Below are 21,763 nucleotides of genomic sequence, written 5' to 3' on the forward strand. Positions count from 1 at the left end.
GTGTGAAAGCTATCCACTATGTCAATGAAATAGTCTCACAGGTAGACCATACATGAGTTAACAAGTGTTGAATACACAAGAGTGTTAACTATGAGCATGTATGTCTCGTACCATGTTAACTAGGTGTGTACACACGAAAAGGTTGACAGCTGTGATACGGTGTCCACTAAGTGCTGTACACACTAATGGATTGATATTCATTCAAACGAGGACGTTCGCGATTTCAAGAGGGGGGTATGTCACAAGTCTGTGGCAACTTTACTTGTTGATTTCTTTTTGGGGGAATTTTATTTGACTTGTTTTAAAGCACCCCTCTGGAAATGCCAATGCTTGAGTTGCATGGTGTGAGGCGGACAGTGAGAGTCTAGGCCGGACGGCCAGTGAGCACTGAAGTTGGGTAAATGGACTAAGGTTAGCCCGGTGGGGCTACGAGTGTAAATCACCTGATAGCTGGTCGACATAGTACTTTTCGATGTGGTTCCAGTGGTGATTGATGGTCAGATGACCAGTGTGAGTCCCATGGAAGCATCTCCTAAAATTTAGGGAACTGCTATTTTGGACCTGAAAATGTGGCGCATCATTACCTCCAGTATGACAAGGGGAACATTTTATTACTCTGCCGCGAAGTCAACTGGGCAACCGGTCGGGAGATTTTTAGGTGGCAACCTCGAAACGGGAAATGGCCTGTAAACGCGCCAAGTGGCACATTTTTGTGCACTTTCCTCATGCAAGAGAAGGTACCGCTGAATTTATAGCTGGGAGGCTCATTTTGGAGCTCTCTGTCACAGGTTAAGAGCTATGGAGTGCTTCCTTTCCCTCTTATGTACAGTGCGGTGCCAGGAGTGATGCCCTGCACGCTACGCACTGTTCTCTCTCCCCCCTATGAGCAGTTATGTTATGCCCCTCAAGTGGGCTTTTCATTTGACCAATGTACAGTTATGTGGGTTCATGTGCGATTGCCGAGGCAAGAGCCTCTTGCACAGGTATTGGATTAGCTAGCGGCTAATCCCCGTAGGTACAAGTGAATTCGGAGAGGTTTCACGTGCGAAATCTCGTCCGATTCAAAGGGCAAGTAGCCCTACAGGTGCGGGAGCTTGACGACTTGCTACGGATGCGACCGGCACGTGAAACGGAGCCCGAAACAGAGAAATACAGCCTGCTGTGTATTTTTGCAGGTTTAGGGTTTCGGCCCTAAACGGTCCCTAATACCCCCAGGAGGTTCGGGGACGCGAGAGGACCGCTGTAGAGGTGATCTGGCGCAGTTTCGGAGCAGAAAACAGAGAATTCAGCGTGCTGCAGATTCTCACCAAGCTTTGCAAAGTGTCCGTATGCGTCGAGAAAGCACTCTATTGTGTGGGGATACTGACTGTGAAGCGACCTAGTACAGTTATGTTGCCGAAATCGGGCCAGAACAGGTGCCATCCAGCCCGGATTATGCGGGGCAGCTTGTAGGAAATTCACAGGTTTTTATTCCCTCTGTTAAAGAATAAAGAAATACCGAAAGGGGAGCCAACCTTTGGGGCCTACAGGTGTCACTATCTATTTGGGAGCATTCTAGCTTCGTGTCCGTGCTTTTGTTTTGAAGTGTAATCCTATTCCCAGATACAGGTTCCTTTTAAGCCATTGCTTTGTGTCGTAAAGTTGGCTATTAAAGAATCCGCCCTACGGGCCGGTTTCACTTCCGGTCTTCATCTTGTCAATGGCTTTCCTTACCCTCTCAGCAGTAAAGAAAGTACATGTTTCTGGGCATGCCTCTGGAGGGTCACGTGTCACAAAATGGATGACGTGGCATAACCTTCACACACACACACACACACACACACACACACACACACACACACTCTTGCAGGTTGCAGTTGAATGTTGACGTGGCGGGCGTTGTACGGACATGCCAGAAAGTGTTGATAGGTGACACGTGGCAGTCTCGTAAATTACGTTGCCAGAATTTTCGTACGGCAGCTTTTTGGCTTTCTACGTAGCGCAACTTTTGGTCTTGCTTTATTTTCTACGCAAGGAGTTAGAGAGAGAGAAAGTTTTTATTTAAAAAGCTTTTGCTTTATTGCCAAGAATGGCTTGAAGATAAAAAGATTGAACCTGCTTTATTTTACCAAGCTTTTTATTTTTACCAGCTTTTGTGGCACTGCTTTTAGCATCCCTTGTAATCTTTAAATATGCGGGCAGGGCTCTCACAACTCAGAGCATCTGGACGCAGAGTCTGAGTGTGAGCACCTGCTTGCACTCTTGTACTTTGAACACAGATTAAGATAAAAACAAATACTGAAAGGGGCGCTAGTCTTTGGGGCCAATCTCTCTAGGCACGGAACTCCGTCGGGCCAGTGTCGAATCAATTGTGAATTGTGAACTGTTTTGAAGTGATTATTTGTGCTGTCGCGGTAGATTCCCGACTTGGAGTGTCCGAGTTTGTTACAGTGGTATCAGAGCACGACCGATTTCTCTCCTACGGGAAATCTGATCCTTTTTATGCGGCACCTATGGTTTCAGGCAAAGATCAGTCGACTCCCTCTGCATCCGAAGATGCAGGAAGGGATCACAACAAAGATTCATGCGAGGAGTACGGCCCGCCTCGGCCTACTTCGAAGGAGCGTCAAGAGATGGAGCGTCGACAATTGATCGGCGATGCAACAAACATGATGCTTAATTTTATGAAGGACCCAAAATTGGCAAAATATATGAGCCAGACTTCTTTCAATGAGGTGCACACGCAGTGGCGGCAGACCACGGAGCCACCCCGCAAACCTGCTCTCAAGAAACCTCCTACTCCCAAGAAATATAGAGAGAAAGAACTAGAAGAGGTGGTTGATGCATGAATTGATTAGCTTTTTGACTCGCAAAACAAAGCTAAAAAGCACGGGCAAAAGCAGAAGAAAGGCGCTGACTTCCCGGGTTATTTGAGTCGTCACTCTATTTTTGAAAAGGCAAGAAAGTAGAAGAAGCGTGTTCGATTTGAAGGAGTACCCAGTTCTTCTTCTTCTTCTTCTTCTTCTTCTGACAGTTCTTCTAGCTCATCTGACTAGAGCGAAGAAGACAGAAAAGGCAAAAAGCGAAGCAAAAAGCAACGCTTCGGAAAGGGCAAGAAAAAGGCAAAGAAGTCTAAATCTCGCCCTGTTATTGACAGTTCTATAGAGGACTCGTCTTTAGACAGTTCGGACTCATGACAACAAATTTTATGCAAAGAAGAAGAATTTTTATAAAGCCAACCAGTGTGACTTTCTAGAAGACAAAAGCAAGAAAGTCTGAGAGTTTAAGGAAGGTGGACAATCAATTAAATTTGACACGTTTTCTGGGTGTAGAGATGCTCGAAGGCTTTGTCTTTTGTACAGCAATTTGACATCGCTTTCGTGGGAGGGCGTTACTGAGAGCACTCTAAGATTCGGAGAGCTGCCTCTTTCTTTAAGGGGAATGCTCGAACTTGGTGGTCCACGCTTCTATGAAACAAGACAACGCAAGTTAAATGGCTGAAATTCAAGAGGCTTTTTATTTCTTCTTGGCTGACTCGAGAGTATAAACGCGATATACGAACTGCTTGGAACCATCTTCGGATGACCAAGAAGGATACAGTGGACGCTTATTGCGAGAGATTCTGGAGCTCTTTTCTACGAGCCTCTTCATTTAAGAAGATCTCGTTCAAGGAACAGATTGAGTGGTTTACCTTGGGTCTATTTGTAGAGATCCGAGATCACTGCTTAGAAGAAAAGTCAGCTCCCATTCAAGAGTTGATGAGTCGTGCGAAACGGGGTTTTGCCATTCACTCAGGCAGTTTGACCTACCCCACAGATTGGATCATGACGCAAAAGGCTGAACAGACTTCGACAAACGAAAATAGAAAGAGGAAGAGCAACCCGGAAAAGAAAGATGCACAACCCAAACTCTCTCCTTAGGAGAGAGCTCGCTACATCAGGGAAGGGAAGTGTTTTGGATGCGGGGGAAACTGGACATATCTCCATGAATTGCCCTAAAAAGTCACAGAACGACAAGGACGATGAAGGGCCTGAGAGTTTGAGAGGAGCCGAGGGACTTGGAAGAAAAGGCAAGGTGAAAACAGGACTGGTTCCAGATTGGGTGGGTACCGATCCCAACACGTTGGACAAGAGTACAGAACTTTGTAGAGCTTGGGGCAAAGTGAAAGACCAAGAAGCCTTGATCTTCTTTGATGGAGGAGCCAAGGCCAACTTATAGACGAAATGGCTGCAACATTTTGGTATGAATGATCTCGAATAGACATGGTTGCAATAGGGGTTAGTCAAGCGGCATCTATGAGGTCCCGAGTGGATGTAGATGCGATTGCTAATTGCATTGCCAAAGAATCATGGTCTAAGATCTGAATGAATGTTGAATGTGGTTTGTCATGTGATGTCCTGTGATGTCTAGTGATGTGACTGTCGATTGGTACATGTGCTAGATGTGTGTTCCTAGTGTGTTGGTACTAACATGCATTGTCTGCTAAGACAGTTTATGGCTTGTGTCTGTTTTGCAGGCGTAATGGAGGGCGATTACAATGTTTTCAAGAGGGGGGTATGTCACAAAGTGGATGACGTGGCATAACCTTCTCTCTCTCTCACACACACACACACACACACACACACACACACACACACACACACACACACACACACACACACACACACACTCTTGCAGGCTGCACCTGAATGCTGACGTGGCGTGCGTTGTACAGACATGCCAGAAAGCGCTGACATGTGACATGTGGCAGTCCCTTAAATTACGTTGGCAGAATTTCTGTACGGCAGCTTTTTGGCTTTTTACGCAACGCAGCTTTTGGTCTTGCTTTATTTTCTACGCAAAGATTTAGAGAGAGAAAGCTTTTATTTAAAAAGCTTTTGCTTTATTGCCAAGAATGGCTTGAGAGGTGAAAAGATTGAACCTGCTTTATTTTACCAAGCTTTTGATTATTACCAGCTTTTGAGGCACTGCTTTTAGCATCCCTTGTAATCTTTAAATGTGCAGGCAGGGCTCTCACAACTCAGAGCATCTGGACGTAGAGTCTGAGTGTGAGCGCCTGCATGCACTCATGTACTTTGAACACAGACTAATATAAAAAGAAATACCGAAAGGGGCGCCAGTCTCTGGGGCCAATATCTCTAGGCACGGAACTCCGCCGGGCCAGTGTCGAATCAATTGTGAACTGTGAACTATGTTGAAGTGATTATTTGTGCTGTCGCGGTAGATTCTCGACTTGGAGTCTCCAAGTCTGTTACATCAGGCAAGGGTGGCTGCCCCGGTGCTGTATAGAGAGATGTAGCATATTCCCCCCATGTCTCTGTGGAAGTGATGGCTGGTGGTGGAGAGTGCTCATTGAGAAGCCTCCATGCCTCACTAGAGTCTTGACTCATAAACAATTGATACAGATCACGCTCTAATTGAGATAGGTAAGCCCTCTTCTTTCATCGCACTAGGCGGCGAAAGATAATCCGTGACTGTCTATGTGTAGTAGTACCCATGAGCACCTCTCTCTGTAATCTGATCCGAGAGAGGTTTTTGTAGCTATTGCTAGGGTTTGATGCATGACTTCGGACTTCGTGGATTCAGCTATCATCTTGCTTTGTGGTATGGATTTACACACTGCTTCATGAAATGTTAATGGATTGCATCACACTAGTATCAACAGCCTTAGCTAAAACTTACTTAGACGTGATTTGCGTTCCAATGTCGATAGATGTGGATATACTTCTTGTGTAGGAGCACAAGTTAAAAGTTATGTACAGATAACTATCGTAAATAATTGCTGTTCTCCACCTCTGCAAAGGAAAGGTACTGCTACACGAGAAAGGTCCTGAACTGAGCGTAGTAACTACTTCTCAGATAGACTTAACAGTCGTAAAGGAATGTCAAAATGCTTGCAAATGTCCAATCTTGTGGATGAAGATTTGTGGTTTGTTGTTCCGCATGGTTTGGATGTTCGAGAGTCCTTCACTCCTTTGTCCCTAGCCTTTGTAGCCTTTGATGTATCACCAATCTTTGTAACTTCATATCACTCGTGGTTTTTCCCCTTCGGTTTGTTTTTATTGTCATATTTCAGGGTTTTGTCCAATGCTAGTTCCCGTTTATCCTGTGATGCCAACGGGCTTGTGTAATGCCTACGTCCTTTGTAATTTTTTCATGTAACACAAAAGGTAAGACCTCTTTTGCTTGTCTACCGCTGCAGCTGTCTACCTTCACCTGCCGCGAGCGACTCAGCCTCCTACATCTGTCGCATTGAAGGCCTCAACTATACCTGCTACCCATTGCGTTGCCTACAGATTCGCCGCCGTGCAGCCTGCTTGACTGCTGGTCTTGGCCTGCCCTGCAGCTGAATGCAGCCCGCTGCAAAGGGTGGCTGTGGATAAGGCTTGCGATGGTGCTGGCTAGGCTGTATGCGACAGGGGAGTGAATCCACCAAGACCCGAATAGACAACTGCTGTAGGTGTAGAGGAAGAAAGAAGCAGCGCGGTGGGGAAACTGCGGGCAAGTAGAGAAGTGAGTTGTACAGGCAACAGAAGGCAGCAGGAGGCGTGGCCGGTAGAGACGGCATCGGCAGCAACCAGCACGTCCTGTTGTGTACTATAAGCCCCTATGAAAACCTTTTTTACACCCTTATCCATAGCTAGCCATCACTCACATTCTTCTATTCACTTACTCTCACGTAGAGGAGCCTTTAGCAGCATTTTACCTTCTTCCATTGGCAGCGTAGAGCATTCAGCAAGGAGGTTAAGTTTGTGATCTGGATATTGAGCAAGAAGAGGTTTTGAGTATCTGTTCTTGGGGTCTGTGCCATCAAGATTTTTAAGGAAAAGAAAATCCTTTTTCAGTTTAGCACATACACTCAAACCACCATACAGTTAATCGATATTTTGAATGGCATATGGGTAATATCTATGGGTTCAGATGTGTAAGTTTTTACTTTATCATGTAGGAGTCTTAAACAAAGTGTTTTTTCTGTGTGTTTGAAAGGTATCTAGCTTCAACACGGTGGCAAAGGTTCCAGAAAAAACTAAATTTTCAGGCTACCAGAATATTCTTGATTCTGCGGCAGCATTGGGTTTCACTGCATCCGACAAATGTCATCGTGTGCGCTGGGAGAATAGTATGAAACGAGATTTTACAATCAATGGGTGATTTTTCCATTTTCTAGGCTTTGACTTGCTGTCACGAGGTTAATTCTAGAGATGTTTAATAGAATTACGATTTTGTTGTCACGTTAGTGTTCTTGTCTGCAGGCTTTTTTATGATCCCTTTGAAGAGATCTTGTATGACTACCTGGGTGGGGTTGAAGATTTAAGAAAGAAGAAGGTATCCTTGCGTGAGTTGTTTTTGTGGTGCTCATAGGTATTAGCTGCAGCTTTATTCCATTGTTTAACTGCATTATTAGGATTTAGATTTTTCTGGAAGTTAACATGCCATTCTGGGAGTAGCCTAGTAATTCTCTGAGTAGACTCTTTACTAGCCTTTCTACTGGCTGACAATCATTCTGGTCAAGAACTCTAGTTTTGAAATTTTTGGGGTTTTGTCAAGTTCTATGTGACTGAGATCTTTCTAAAAGTTATCAAAGACCGCTCTTGATAAGAATACTTGGAGCAGTAGGATCTCATTTCTTGCTCTCTATTGCATTTTATTGACATGATACTTGTTGAAGACAAGGGCTATGCGATTGAAAACATGAGCTTGTAGCCTTTTTATCCTAGTTTGATGATAATCAATAAATCTTGCTAAAAATAATAGTATTGTTGAGTCTATCAAGAGCGGCATAGGAGACCTTATAGTATTTTTTCCTTGCCATCAGTTGTGCCTTTCTGGCATATGGTATGATGGATCTTGGTGGCTCTGTTGTTGGGGTCAGATTTTTCTAGATACTCTCTGTGCTGCTAGATGTAGTAGATGCTTCACAGGTATGGAAGCGTTACCTCTTAGGTAATGAGTTTCTTGGAAAAACTGACCATTGAAGCTTGAAGTATTTTAAGACTCAAAGGCACTCACAAGAAAAGCTTGCAAGATGGGAGAAATTTCCTATCAATGTTTGATTATGAAATCTTTAATCGGCTTGTAAAGCATAATGTGGTTGTAGATGCATTGTCTAGAGTGCCTCGAATCTCTACCATCACGGAGGCCCATCATGAAGATTTTCAAGACATGAACAACACTTATGGAAAAGAAACCGATTTGCAAGAAATATGGACAAAGCTACAAGGAGATTCACTTCCAAACTACTGCATCAAGGATGGATATCTCTCAATGGATATTCACCTTTTGTTACTCTTCTTTGTGAAAAGGGATAGAGAGGAAGGGCAGCCACTCTAAGTGCTTTCGAACGCTTCTTCCATAGGCCGACACTGCGAAGAGACATGTGCCACACACAACTATATTGATGGATGTCTGGTTTGTCAAACATCTAACTTTAAAAAACAAAAGTCTCGAGGATCACTCCAACCATTGCATGTGCGAGAAAAATCCTTGGGAATCTATTTCAATGGATTTCAGTACAAGAATTTCAAGAACACCACAAGAAAATGATATTCTGGGTCTTCATTGGCGGGTTTTGTAAGCAAGCTCATTTTATTTCTTGCCACAAAACATTAAAGGCTTGATAAGCTGTCACAAAATGATGACGTGGCATGTCCAGATAGATAAAATGACCATTTTATAAGTTGTTTACAACGTATGGGGTCCCGTCCAATAGGGCCCAGGGGACACATATATAAAAAAAAGAAAGGAGAAGAGAAAGAAATATATAAAAAGAAATCACGTGGATGTGCTGATGTGGCAAGGGCATATGGACACCTCCGCGATTCACGCTGGCTGCTGAGGTGGTAATGTACGGAATTCGGCGATTTGCACTGGCAGCTTTTGGGGGCCAGTTTTTGGGCCAGATGCTTTTGGGACTTGAAGCTTTTGAACTGATTGCTTTTGGGGCTTTGCTTCAGGCATCCCTTGTCCCGTTTAAAAGTGGCCTTGGGGCCTCACTCTGCGGAGCATTTGGACACAAGAGTCTGAGAGCACAGATCCCTCGGGACCTAGCAATGATTAATGATAAAGAGATACCGAAAGGGGTGCCTTACTTCATCGCGCATTGGGCGCTCTCCCGTCTTCATCGCTCTGTTTTAGAGGGCCTCAGCCATAAAGAACCCCAGATTACACATAAGTTCTCGCGGAGGATTTGACAAAGATAACACTTTTCGGGGGGGAGGCAAAGAAAAGTTGAAATCGGGCGCGGTTATTTAAGAAAAGAATGAAGATTTGGGGCAAATTTTTGGCAAAGAAGTTTGCGAGAGCGGAGTACAAGCGTCAATTGCAGGTTGACACGTGTGTGAAAAGATTGATCAAATACTGTAGAGACCCGAGATTTGCGAAACACCTAAAGAATTACCCGATTGATTAGATTTACTCGAGATGGCGTGAGGCCATTGATTCTCTTATTAGGTCAGGAGGAAAGCTGAAAGGACATACGAGTGCATAAAAGCGGAACCTGTATTCGAAGAAAGAGTTGGACAAGACTTTCCAAAAGAAGATGAAGCAGAGGACCACCAGAAGATAAGTGAGAGTGTTACAGAGCGCGGAAGAAAAGGAAACATGAAAGCACGAATGGTACCAGATTTTGTAGGGACCATTGATCCTGATCAAATGAATGAAAATCATAGTTACCAGGAACGGGAAACCGGAACGGGGAACGCGGAATGGCAACTGCCACAAAATGCCATTCCCTGTTACGGGTACTCACGTTTGAAACACGGAACGTGGATTCGGAACGGAAACTTAGAATGGGAACGGGGAACGGAGACCTGAAAACGGCCATTCCCTGTTACTATGATGAAAATAGTGAACTTTGCAGAGAATGGGGGAAAGTGCGAGACCAGGAAACCCTTATCTTCTTTAATGGAGAAGCCAAGGCCATTTGAACTGAATTGGCGGCTCGATTTGGAATTACGGCCAAGGAAATGGGGCCATAGGCTGAGGCTGTTCTAGCGGCACCCGAACGGGATGTTGCAATTACACCTGGTCATTGGCAAACTATGTTTGCATTGTCAGGGGTATTTCGGGCACGAGGACTTTTACATCATGCTTTTGGAAGAGTGTGACGTCCTCCTAGGAATCTCTTGGTTCCACAAGAACAATGGCGTGGTCGATTATAGGGCAAGGAAAGCCATCTTGAAGAATGAGAAGGGCAAAGAGATTGTACTTGATGTAAAACTGAAAGGTGAGTCCGTCCCACTTAATGAAATCTAGTTTTTTTTTTGTGTTTATTCGATCTTCTTGAAAGAACTGAATTATGATCAAATGTCAAATATGTATGACCTCGACAAGGAACGACAAGAATTTCTACAAGCTTAGGCTGACTGTTTCCTTGAAGGCTTATCAAGAGAGTTACCTCCTGCACGTCCGAAAGATCATGCGATTGATTTGATTCCCGATAGTACACCACCTAACCGGCCACCTTATCGAGTTAGCCAAGCCCAAAAAAATAATGAATTAGAACAGATTCTCGATTCCGAGGATCGATGATAAACTCGACAGACTTGAGGGTTCTACTTGCTTTAGCCGAATTGATATGAAGAGAGGTTATCATCAGATCCCAATTGCTCCTAGGGACGTCTACAAGAGAGCTTTTAGGACGTCTTTTGAGTTTGTATGAATATTTGGTGATGCCATTTGGCCTTACAAATGCTCCACCTAGATTCAACCACATGAGGATAGGATTTTCAGAGAGTATCGATCATTTGTGGGCACTTTCTTTGACGACATCATCGTCTTCTCCAAGAGTGAGGCAGAGCAGGAACGCCATCTGTTACAAGTATTCTAGACACTGTAGCAACATAAACTGATTTTAAATGCGAAAAAGAGCGAGTTTTTCTTACGAGAGAGACACTTTTTGGGATGCATCGTCTGAGCAGAAAAGATGAACCTGGCCAAAGTGGAGACCATTTGTGATTGGCCCGGTTTGAAGAATGTTCATGAAGTTCGAAGCTTTTTGGATTCTGCTCCTATTATTGGCGGTTCAATTGAAAATTTGCAGAGATAGCTTCTCCTTTGCACGTGTTAATTCAGAAAGGGGTTTCTTTTACTTGGCGACAGTTAGAGAGTGCAGCCTTTCAGACTCTCCAAGAAAAGTTGACAACCGGACCAGTACTGGCTTTACCTTACTTGCAAAACCCCTTTGATTTTAATGTGATGCATGTGGTCGCAGTTTTGGAGCAGTCTTGATGCAAGAAGGCCATGTCATAGCTTACGAGAGCAGGATGTTTTCACATCCTGAACGGGTTGCACAGATTTATGCGAAAGAGCTTTTGGCAGTTATCCATGCTCTTACTCATCGGCAACCTTTTCTACTCGGAGCCGACTTCACCATCTTCACAGACCATCAAAGTTTACACTACTTGTCGCAGAAGCAGCTTTTGGAAAAGCAAACGAGGTGGGCTAACATCTTGTCAGAGTTCCATTTCTAGATAGTCCATGCGTTCTCTAGAAAGCCCTTGGTTTTGGCTATTTCCACGATACATCATTGAAGCTTCGAGGATATGGTAGATCAGTACGCCAGAGATTCTGATTTTGCAAATATCTTTCATCGGATAATTTGTGGAGAGACAGTTGCAGGCTACTCCATACGGGACGGCTATTTGATACGGAAAACGATGCTGTGTGTTGCACAACCTTTGAAGGAAAAGGTTTTGACAGAGTGCCATTGTCCACCCTTTTCAGGCTACCGCGGCATATATACCACTTTGAAGGGTGTTGAGCGCTATTTTTTGTCAGGAGGACGTGGCAACTGTTAACTTTGTCACAAGGACGTGGCAACTGCTAACCTTAGTTGTTGGTTTCTTTCCAATGATTTTTGTTTAATTTTTGAGACCCTCTTTTTGAAGTTGCAAATGGTTGCAAATGGTCGGACATTGTATGGCCAATGTGAACGGTAGTTTCATCCGCAGACCGGAAGTTGTCGGCGCTGGAACTACTATAATAAAAGGATGTCTAGGCTCAATTCAAGATCATGTAGATCCCCCCGTCGCACTTAGCAAGTTGGTGGATACTAGGAAGTGAACTCAATCAAGACACAATGCCAAGGTGGGGTCACCAAAAGAAAGTACCCGACAGCTAAGCTACATTGCATATTTGGACGCGGTCCGAGTGGGGATAGATGGTCAGATGACCAGTGCGAGTCCAACGTAAGCATCCCCTAAAGTTTAGGAAACTGCTATTTTGGACCATAAAATCTGTTCGCGTCATTACCTCCAAAATGAGAAGGGGAACATTTTAGAACTGTGTTGCAAAGTCAATTGGGCAACCACTCGGGAGATTTTTAAGCGGGAAGCCCAAAGCAGGAAATTGCTTGTAAATGTGCCAAGTGGCACCTTTTGGTGCACTTTCCTCATGCAGAAGAGCTAGCGCTCGATTTGTAGTTGTGAGATTCCTCATTTGCAAGCTGTCACAGGTTAAGAGCTATTGACTGCAAGCTTTCCCTCTCATGTACAGTGTAGTACAAGAAGTCATGTCCTGCACACCTTACACTGCTCTCTCTCTGCCCTACGTGCAGTAATGTGATGCCACTCAAGAGGGCTCTTCATTTGACTCATGTACAACTGTGTGGTCATATGCGTTTTTGCTGAGGCAAGAGCCTCTTTGAGCAGGATCAGGAGTAGCTAACTGTTGCTCCAAAAGCAGGCACTGGTGAGGGTGATAACCTCACCGTACAGGTGCGTTTTGAGCGCTGGTTATGCTCTGGATTTGGACTGTTTTCCAGCCGTACGGATGCCAGAACCATGGGGAACAATGCCTAACTGTTAGAGGACAGTTTAGGGACTGTTTAGGGCTGAAAACAGGGCAAAAACCAGTGAATATAGCGTGCTGAATTTTCTGTTTTTGGGCAGAAAACAGAGGGTTTATGTCAGTGGAAGTGAGTTCTAGTAGGGGAATTATTTTTGGGCATGTTTTGGGGTTGTTATGTTGCCGAAATTTTACTTGAACAAGTGGTATCTAGCTGGATACAGGTAAAGAATTCCTAGGACTCTTCTTTGTAATTTACCCTCCTTAAGAATAAAGAAATACCGAAAGGGGCGCCAATTTTGGAGCCTACAGGTTGTCGGTGTCCGCTCGTAGCATTCTAGATTCCGAGCCGCGTGTGCTTTAAATGCTAATTCGTGTTGCCGGTTACCTTTCCAAAGTTCTCTGTGTGTGAGAATCTAAAGTAAAGAAAAGAATTTCGTGTGAAAGCCAAAGTCCACCACTCTACTGGTCGGTTTCATGGTTCCGTTGCCAGGAGAGAATCACTTTTTAATGAAGAAGTGAGCCTCGGTTGTTTTGGGTAAAGACACATAGTACAAGAACGCTGGATTACACTATGACTGGCAAAGGGAAGGACATATGGAAAGAGGGTTCCTCTTCGCAGGACAGGAAGGAAATTCCTATGGTGTTCGAGGTTGGTGAGAGTTCACGGCCACCCCTGTCTGTACCTTTTCTCGATGTGAATGCTCCTTCAGTGCAGGGCTTTATGACTCGGCAGCTTGAGGATGATGTGTTCAAGACTTTGTTAGTTGCCGCGGTGAATGTGTTTTCGCAACTGGTGCAGAACTCAAGGTTTATGGAGTTCTTGCAAGCGCCACCTATGCCACAACAAATAAGGCAACCTACACCGCGAACAGAGCCTGTTGAGCCTCGAGTCCAAGTACTTGATGCGTCCCAACATGATAGGGAGCATTCGCATGTTGTGGAGTTAGGGGCTCCAAAACAAGTTCCTCTTGTCCTTGAACAGGTGGTTAGGACGCCTATTTTACAGGCTTTGCTAGTTCAACCCGCCACCTTTCAGAGCCAGCATGCTCTCTTGTATGGAAAGGGAATTGGTTACCAAGCAATGCATCCATTTTTTCCACCACCCACGGTACATCCTGGGTATTTCGAGGGTGTATCTATGTTCTAGAGTATGGCTGGTTATGCGGCTGGAAGCCAACCGTACATGCCACGAACAATGTTTGGGGGTATGCAAGGCACGATGCCAAACCCCATGTATGGTAGCATCGGCATGCAACAAGGTTTTCAGAGCAGCCAGGGCCAGTTTGGGGTGCCAGAGGGTAATTTTGGCATGGCTTGTTTTTCTGGACAGGAGCCAGATATGGCACCTATGACGCAAAATGCAATGGCGAATATGCGCCGATGATTCCTACTGTGCCCATGTTGCAGACAATTCCTTATAACAATTTGGGGGCATTGGAAAAGCCGAAAGCTTACAAAGAAGGTGGTGCAGCTGTTAAGTTTAGTACTTTTAGCGGCCTTGAGGATAAGGCAAAGGCTCTTACTTTCCTCCAGCAGTTTGATACAGCTTATACAAGAGGGAATTTTACAGAGGCCTCTAAGGTCAAGAAAGCTGCCACTTTCTTGAAAGACCACGCGCTTACATGGTGGACGACATTGTTAATACAAGGACAGGCACCCGCCACATGGGTCTACTTCAAGAAAATGTTTGCATCTACTTGTCTGTCAAATGAATTCGAAGCCGACGTCATAACAGATTGGCACTAGCTTACTTCGGCTACTTGTAAGAGCTTGCTGGAGTACAATCGGAGGTTTTGTAAAGCGTTACTCTCAGTTACCTCCTACAGATTTTTGCCATTGATAGAGCAGATAGAGAAGTACTATTGTGGGCTGCCTAAAGGGCTTCGGGACTACTGTACCAAGAACCGAGTGGCTATCCTCACCGAGCTCATGGAAATTGCTAACTCTAGTCTTGCCTTGTTGAAAGGAGAGGACAGTGGGTTTCGGAGCAACGAAAAAGGAGGGGAGCAGAAGCAAAATTCAGCGAAGAAGCCCTTTGTGAAAACGGCTCCTAGAGCGTCACCGGGGTTTGAAAAGATCAACAAGGATAAGGATTCAGCCGGGACTTCTGGAGCGGAGTCAAAGAAACAGAAAAGGAAGCCTTTTGTGCGCAAGTCGCTCGAGAAAAAGGTCTGAATGGTTGAAAATAAATGCTTTATATGCGAGCAGCCTGGTCACTTTGCTACAAATTGTCCACAAAGGAAAAGACCAGCTGATTCAGATGATAAAGAGGACTAGAAAGGTAAGAAGCCTAAACCCACGGCAGGTTTGGTGCCAGATATGGTGGGTGACAGTCCCTGTACAGATGCCAGCGAGTTATGCAGAGCATGGGGTAAAGTTAGAGATCAGATGGCACTCATCTTCTTTGATCCAGGTGGCAAAGCAAACTTTCTCTCACCGGAGTTAGCTATGAAGCAGGGTAGCAGAACTGAAGAGATGAGGTACACGGCAGAGGGCAGGGTTGTTTTGTCCTGGCCACTCAGTGTGTGTTACTCCCATTATTGGAAAGCTGTGTCTGCATATTCAGGCATATGTAGACACAGAAGAATTTTATATCATGCCATTGGAAGGGTGCTATGCGCTACTTGAAATTCCGTGGATGTTCAGAGTACATGGCGTGCTGGATGCCTTTGGGAAGACGATCACCCTTCAGCATAGGGGCAAAATTCATTTTTTGGATGTAAAGCTCAAAGGGGAGTTTGTCCCTATTGTATCCGCTTCGGCTATCACTTCTGTAATAAGAATCATCTTTGTGTATACTTGATTTTTGCACGTGATGTTTGAGATAATTGCTAGTCAAATTTATCTGTATTAGATAAAGAAAGGTCAGCATTTTTGCGAGAGGTTAGTGACCGTTTTTCTGATTCATTACTGTCGTAGTTGCTGCCAGAGAGACCTGAGGACCATCGGATAGATTTGGTGCCATTGTGTAGCCCACCAAATGGACCCCCCTACAGGGTTAGCGCGGCGCAACAGAAAGAGATAATGAGCCGAGTTGAGGAGTTATTAGAGAAGGGGCTGATCCAGCCTAGTTCTTCACCCTTTTGCTTCCCAATGTTCCTAGTACAGAAAAAGGATGGCTCATGGCGCATGTGTATTGATTACCGTGTGTTGAATAAGAATAGCATCAAGAATAGGCTTCCTATTCCAAAGATTGATGATATTCTTGATCGTTTAGAGGATGCTGCAATTTTCAACAGAATAGACCTTAAGAGTGGGTACCATCAGATTCGTATAAGGCCAGAGGATGTGCACAAGACTGCGTTTAGAACAACATTTGGTCTTTATGAGTTCCTAGTGATGCCGTTTGGTCTAACGAATGATCTTGCCACGTTCAACAGGATGATGGACCCGACTTTCCGCTCGCATCGACAGGTTGTTGAGACATTCTTCGATGACATGATAGTCTATTCGAAGAACGAAGAGGAGCATAGACGTCACTTTGACCATTGTGTTAGAGCTGCGCAGTCACAGGTTACTTGTCAATCCTAAGAAAAGTGAATTCTCCTTGGAAGAGATCTACTTGCTTGGCCACATAGTGTCAAAGGATGGTGTTAGAATGGATCCCTCAGAGGTCGAAGCTATTAAGACATGGCCAGACTTGAAGACTGTGCACGATGTTAGAAGCTTCTTGGGATTGTGTTCCTACTATAGAAGGTTTATCACGAATTTTTCAGAGATAGCATCACGTCTTCACGCTTTGCAAAAGAAAGAGGTAACTTTTAAATGGACCCAAAAAGAGATTTCAACTCTTAGTCTCTTAAAGGAAAAGTTGACTTCAGATCCAGTAATTGTTTTGCCAGATCTAAGGAAGTCATTTGTGGTACAACGTGACGCGTGTGGCAGTAGCATCAGAGCATTGCTAATGCAAGATGGATGGGTAGTAAGTTAGGAAAGACAAATTTTGCAAGGGCCAGAGAAGACTATGCAAGTCTATGAAAAAGAGCTCTTGGCCTTGATTTGAAGACATCTCCCGGCCCGATTCTGATGTGATGATATCCACTCTTCAAATCAATCCTGCTAAAACACGAGGATCCCTTTAATTTGTCGAGTATATCATCGATCCTAGGAATTGTAAATCTGTTCTTGATGGGGATTTTGTTCAGAGCTCTATAATCGATGCACATTCTCCAAGATCCGTCTTTCTTCAAAACCAACAACACTGGAAAGCAATATGGTGAAGTACTAGGCTGGACAAGACCCTTTTCCAAGAGGTCTTTCAGTTGGTTCATAATCTCTTTGTTTTGTGCTCGGCTCACACGGTAAGGTGGTCGGTTTGGTGGCGTGCAACATCCAGGTATCAGATCCATGGTATGATCTTTAGGACGAGCAGGTGGTAACTCGCCTTGTAGGCCCTCTGAGAAGCAATCGGCATGAGAGTGTAGAAAATCTTGGCGTTCTTTATCAAGTTTAGACATATTTGTCCTATCCTCATCACTCAACTCTTTCATAAAGATCGAGTAACTGGACAGACTGGATTTCATTAATTTAGAAATGGCCGAAGCCGATACAATAAGGACAGACTCCCCCTTCAGTTTAATGTCAAGTACAAAGGTTCTGTCCTTCTCTGTAGTCAATGTCGCTTTCCTCGCCCGATAGTCGACTATGGGTTGTTCTTGTCGTACCAGGGAATTCCCAAGAGAACATCACAACCTTCCAAAGGCATTATGTAAAAGTCCTCATGCCCCAAATACCCCTGACAATGCAACCGAAGTTTGCCAATGACAGGTGTAATGGCTACGTCTCCGCCGCGGGCCACTAGAACTGCCTCCGCAAGTGGTCCCATCCGATCGGGAGTGATCTCGAGCCGCGCTGCCAATTCTGGTGAAATGAAGTTGGCCTTGGCTCCTCCATCAAAGAAGATGAGGGCCTCTTCCTATTTTCATGTTGCCTTTTCTTACACGTTCCTCAGCTGCTCTTGAACTTCCAGGCCTTTGGTCATCCTTGTCCTTCCGTTCTTTCTGTGCCTTTTTAGGGCACTTCACGGAGATATGTCCAAATTCCCCGCATCCAAAGCACTTCCGCTCCTTGATGAAGCGAGCTCGCTCCTGAGGAGTAAGCTTGGGTCGTGCATCTTTCTTTCCTGAGTTGCTCTTTCTCTTTCTACCTTCATTTGCTGAAGTTTGTTTGGCTCGTTGTGTCATGATCTCATTGGTAGGGTAGGTCAGACTGCCAGAGTGAATGGCAAAACCCCGTTTTGCATGACTCATCAACTCCTGAATAGAAGCTAACTTCTGTTCGAAGCAGTGATCTCGGATCTCTGTAGATAGACCCAAGGTAAACCTCTCAATCTGCTCCTTGAACGAGAATCTCTTAAATGAAGAGGCGGGTAGAAAAGAGCTCCAGAATCTCTCGCAATAAGCGTCCATTGTATCTTTCTTGGTCATCTGAAGATGGTTCCAAGCAGTTCGTATATGCCGTTCGTACTCTCGAGTCAACCAAGAAGAAATAAAAAGCCTCTTGAATTTCAGCCATTTAACTGGCGCAGTCTTGCTTAATAGAAGCGTGGACCACGGAGTTCGAGCATTCCCCTTAAAGTAAGAGGCAGCTCTCCAAATCTTAAGAGTGCTCAGAGTAACGTTCTCCCGCGAAAGCGATGTCAAACTGCTGTACAAAAGACAAAGCCTTTGAAGCATCTCTATATCTTGAAAACCTTTCAAATTTAATTGACTATCCAGCTTGTTTAAACTCTCGGACTTTCTTGCTTTTGTCTTTGAGAAAGTCATATTGGTTGGCTTTGTAAAAGTTCTTCTTTACATAAAAGTCGCTTTCATCAGAGTCTGAATTGTCTGTAGACGAGTCCTCTGTAGAACTGTCACTCACTGGGCGAGATTTAGACTTCTTTGCCTTTTTCTTGCCCTTTCTGAAGCGTTGTTTCTTGCTTCTCTTTTTGCCGTTTCGGTCTTCTTCGCTCGAATCAGATGAGCTAGAAGAACTGTAAGAAGAAGAAGAAGAAGAAGTAGGTACTGCTTCGAATCGAACGCGCTTCTTCTATGTTCTTGCTTTTTCAAAGGTAGACTGATGACCCAAATAACTCGGAAAGTCAGCACCTTTCTTCTGCTTTTTGCCGTGCTTCTCAGCTTTGTTTTGCGCGTCAAAAAGCTGAGCAATCCGTGCATCAACCACCTCTTATAATTCCTTCTCTGAATATTTCTTGTGAGCAGAAGGTTTCTTGAGAGCGGGTTTTAGGGGTGGTGGTGTGGTTTTCTGCCACTCCGTATGCACCTCCTCCAATGAGGTCTTGCTCATATATTTTGCCATCTTCGGGTCCTTGGCAAAATTAAGCATCATCTTTGTTGCATCGTCGATCAACTGTCGCCGTTCCATCTCTCGACGCTCCGCCTGAGTAGGCCGAGGCAGGCCATACTCCTTGCGTGAATCTTCGTTGTGATCCCTTCCGGATGTAGGGGGAGTCGACTGATCCTTGCCTGAAGCCATAGGTGCCACGGAAAAAAAATTTGGGATCGGATTTCCCGCAGAAGAGAAATCGGCCATGCTCTGATACCACTTTAACAGACTTGGACACTCCAAGTCAAGAATCTATCACTACAGCACAAATAACCACTTCAAAACAGTTCACAGTTCACAATTGATTCGACACTGGCCCGGGCAAAGTTCCGTGCCTAGAGATATTGGCCCCAAAGACTGGCGTCCCTTTCGATATTTCTTTTTGTATTAATCTGAGTTCAAAGTACAAGAGTGGTTGGGTCTCACTCTCAGACTCTGCGTCCAGTTGCTCTGTAGAGTGGGAGCCCAAACCACGAGGGTCCTCTCTTTGTCTAGTGCTCCCCAACAAATCTGAGAGAAAATGAGGCCCTGGCAATTCTTATAAAGGCAAGGCCTTCTAAAAGCAGTTACATGAAAAGCTTAAGGTTTTAAAAGCAATTGGCCCCCAAAAGTAGGCAGTGCTGCCTGTTGTGAAAGCTGTCGCAAAACGTGGAGGTTTGTATGGTGTGCCACGTCAGCAGTATGCTCGCAATTTCCAGAAATCCGTACAACGCTGCCACGTCAGCAAGCCCACACAATTTGGCTTCTTACTTTATTTTAAATGCTAGAGTCCCCTCGGTCCCATCGAACGAGACCCCATAAGTTGGAACAACTTATAATTATGAGTGTGGTCAGGTTCTCTAGGGTTTCTTTGGGTGGACATGCAAGGTCATCACTTTGTGGCAGTTTTACTTGGGACTGTATTTCATAAATTGGTGACGTGGCAGGCCCCTGGATATAAACTCACACACACCCTGCGGCACTTATGGATTCTGAAAAGAATCAGTCGACTTCTTCTGCATCTGTTAATGCGGGAGGAGATCACGAAGAAGATTCAACCGAATTAACAGAGGAAGTGTACGGGCCACCTCGGCCTACTCAGTACGAACTTCAAGAGATGGAGCTTCGACAGCAGGTTGACGAGTGCACAAAGCAGATGATGAAATTTACGAAGGACCCTCAGATTGTAAAATTTTTGTCTTAGCAATCCATTAGTGAAGTGCACTCTCAATGGCAGAAAGCCACCGAGCCACCCATCAAACCGGCAATCAAGAAACCTCCTCCTCCGAGGATGTTTACAGAACAAGAATTACACGAGGTGGTTCAGTCTCAGATCAATCAGCTTTTGGACGCGAACAATCAATCCAAAAAGCAAGTGAAAAAACGCAAGAAGGGGACTGACTATCCTAGTTTTTTGGGCCGGCAATCTTCTTTTGCATCTGCAAGAAAGCAGAAGAAGTGTGTACGCTTTGAAGGACTACCCAGTTCTTCTTCTTCCTTTCTAAGGAACAAATTGAGTGGTTTTGCTGCGGACTCCCTATAGAGATCCGAGACTACTGCCTTGAACAAAAGTAAATTCTATTCAAGAATTAATGGGTCATGCGAAACGGGGTTTCTCGTTACATTTAGGAAATTTGTCTTACCCCACTGATGAGATTCTGACTCAGAGAACGCGACAGACCTCCAACAATGAAAGTAGAACGAAAAAGAGTTTCGAAGAAAACAAGGATAAGGATACACGACCCTTGCTCACTCTTTGAGAGAGGGCCAATTATAGCAGAGAGGGGAAGTTTTTTGGTAGCGGGGAACATGGGCACATCTCTGCAAAATGCCCCAAAAAGCTACAACCAGAACAGACTGAAGACATGCTAGAGAGTTCTAGAGCAGCAGAGGAACGTGGAAGAAAAGGCAAGATGAAAGCAAGACTGGTACCACATTGCATGGGTAGTGACCCATGCCTCATTGATGAAAGTACAGAACTTTGCCGAGCTTGGGGCAAAGTCAAAGATCAAGAAGCCTTGATTTTCTTCGATGGAGGAGCCAAGGCCAACTTCATTTTGCCTGAATTGGCGGCACCCAGACGGGACATAGCCATTACACCTATCATTGGCAAACTTCGGTTGCATTGTCACGGGTATTTAGGGTACGAGGACTTCTACATAATGCCCTTGGAAGGTTGTGACGTGCTCCTAGGAGTCCCTTGGTACCATAAGAACAACGCCATGGTTGACTATCGGGCAAAGAAAGCAACTTTGACAAATGAAAAGGGCCAAAAAATTGTAGTGGATGCAAAACTGAAGGGCGAGTCCGTCCTTATTGTATTGGCTTAGGCCATTTTCAAATTAATAAAATTAGTCTCTTTGTTTACTCTATCTACTTGAAAGAGTTAAATGATGAACACAAGACGAACATGTCTGAACTTGATAAAGAACGCCAAGATTTTCTCCACACACATGCTGATTGTTTCTCTTAGGGCCTGCCAGGCGAGTTGCCACCATCTCGTCCTGAGGATCACACCATTGATCTGATTCCTGGAAGCACACCACCGAACCGGCCACCTTACCGTGTTAGTCGAGCCCAAAATGAAGAGATCATGAACCAAGTGAAAGACCTTCTGGAAAAGGGTCTTATCCCGCCAAGTACTTCACCCTACTACTCTTCAATGTTGTTGGTTTTAAAGAAAGACGGA

General features: G+C 44.7%; 1 protein-coding gene across 2 annotated transcripts in view; it reads left to right on the plus strand.

Annotated features, from left to right (window-relative positions):
- Positions 1-21,763, plus strand: part of LOC147454951 (uncharacterized) — a 110,782-nt gene that overhangs the window by 28,999 nt on the left and 60,020 nt on the right. For both annotated transcript variants that reach the window (XM_086516779.1, XM_086516780.1), the window contains exons 6-7: positions 6,967-7,127; positions 7,233-7,305. In XM_086516779.1, coding sequence (XP_086372905.1) covers positions 6,967-7,127; positions 7,233-7,305 — 234 coding nt within the window. The remainder of the gene's footprint in view (positions 1-6,966; positions 7,128-7,232; positions 7,306-21,763) is intronic.

Source organism: Adiantum capillus-veneris, chromosome 7 (genome assembly GCF_014529385.1).
Source record: "Adiantum capillus-veneris isolate H3 chromosome 7, ASM1452938v2, whole genome shotgun sequence".
Taxonomy (NCBI): domain Eukaryota; kingdom Viridiplantae; phylum Streptophyta; class Polypodiopsida; order Polypodiales; family Pteridaceae; genus Adiantum; species Adiantum capillus-veneris.